This window comes from Histoplasma capsulatum, genomic scaffold, assembly GCF_000149585.1.
Source record: "Histoplasma capsulatum NAm1 scaffold_6 genomic scaffold, whole genome shotgun sequence".
Taxonomy (NCBI): Eukaryota; Fungi; Ascomycota; class Eurotiomycetes; order Onygenales; family Ajellomycetaceae; genus Histoplasma; species Histoplasma mississippiense.
The window spans coordinates 2306742-2307905 of NW_001813977.1; the positions used below are offsets into that span (position 1 = coordinate 2306742).

Below are 1164 nucleotides of genomic sequence, written 5' to 3' on the forward strand. Positions count from 1 at the left end.
GTGTACTCTATATCACCTGGTTCGAGTTGAGGCGGTTGGCCTCACCGGCTTAAAAGTGCGCTAGAAAACCTCTTACTTTGGTCCAGAGAAACAGCAACACCCTTAAGTTCTGCTCAGCCTGGACAACACTTTAGTCATTTGGGGCATACGGGGCCATGCAGCAACCTTCCTCAAAACTGGGCCTACAACCGCTGCCATGAGCTCCTCAGACAGCACAATGTCGGCCTGAAGTGGGCTCCTGGGCATATGGGGATAGAGGGCAATGAGGAAGCAGACCGCTTGGCTAAGCGGGCAGTCTCATCCACTGCAGCCCCAGCCTATGGTCTCGAGGCCACACCCACAGTCAGTGGGGTCCGCACAGTGGCCAAGCAGCTCAGCCAAGAGGCAAGGCGAAAGTGGTGGAGTGGAGCCTGTGGCAAGCTCTCTGACTGGTACCGGGGCTGGAGTTTGAGCAGGCCGACTGTGGAATACCAAGTGAAGGCCCCTCCTGAGCTCACCATGCCACGGCATGCCCTTCACCGCTGGCTCGCACTCCGCTCCTCTCATGGGGACTTCTCCTGGTACCACAGGCGTTTCCAGCATGCAGATGCGAGGCTCACCTGTGTCTGTGGACACAACAAGAGCCCGGAACATTTGGTGCTCTGTCGACACTCACAGAGGCACTTTCTTCACTGGCCCAAGAGGCCAGCAGCACGGCCACACAACCGGGCGACAGCTGTTGCCTATCTAGGGTCTCTGACCCCTACAGACTTTGTAGAACTGCTGGACTGCACGCAGTTCTACACACGGTACTGCACAAGGTAACGCAGCCGGCTGGCTGCAAACCATCTGACAACCCCCGCAGCAGTTCCACGAGGCCGGCCTGCTGAGTACACCCACGGTAGCTAGTGCAACTGCCAGGGACATCACAGTCTATGCAGACAGTACAGATAGCACAACTAGGCTCATCTGTCTCAATTAGCTGTGGTGTAATCAGTACAGTCCACGTGTCTGACTCAGCTGATATGGTTTTGACTGCCGGCATTGTATCTACGCGTGCTCTGCTTTGTTTTCCTCTCGTTTGCCCTTGTCTCTATCGGCTCAAATGCTTCTTCTTCCTTCTTTTCTTTGCTCTCTCTGTCATTCTCTGCTCTTTTCCTGTCACAACCTTTCTTCAGTGCTCTC

The 1164-nt window shown here is 55.2% G+C and overlaps 1 protein-coding gene across 1 annotated transcript; it reads left to right on the forward strand.

Annotated features, from left to right (window-relative positions):
* Positions 1–246: 246 nt before the first annotated feature.
* On the forward strand, positions 247–804 carry HCAG_06994 (predicted protein; the record flags this gene model as incomplete). The annotated part of the gene is made up of 1 exon (XM_001539339.1): positions 247–804. The coding sequence occupies one exon, from the start codon at positions 247–249 to the stop codon at positions 802–804; it is 558 nt and encodes a 185-aa protein (XP_001539389.1).
* Between the last annotated feature and the right edge of the window lie 360 nt (positions 805–1164).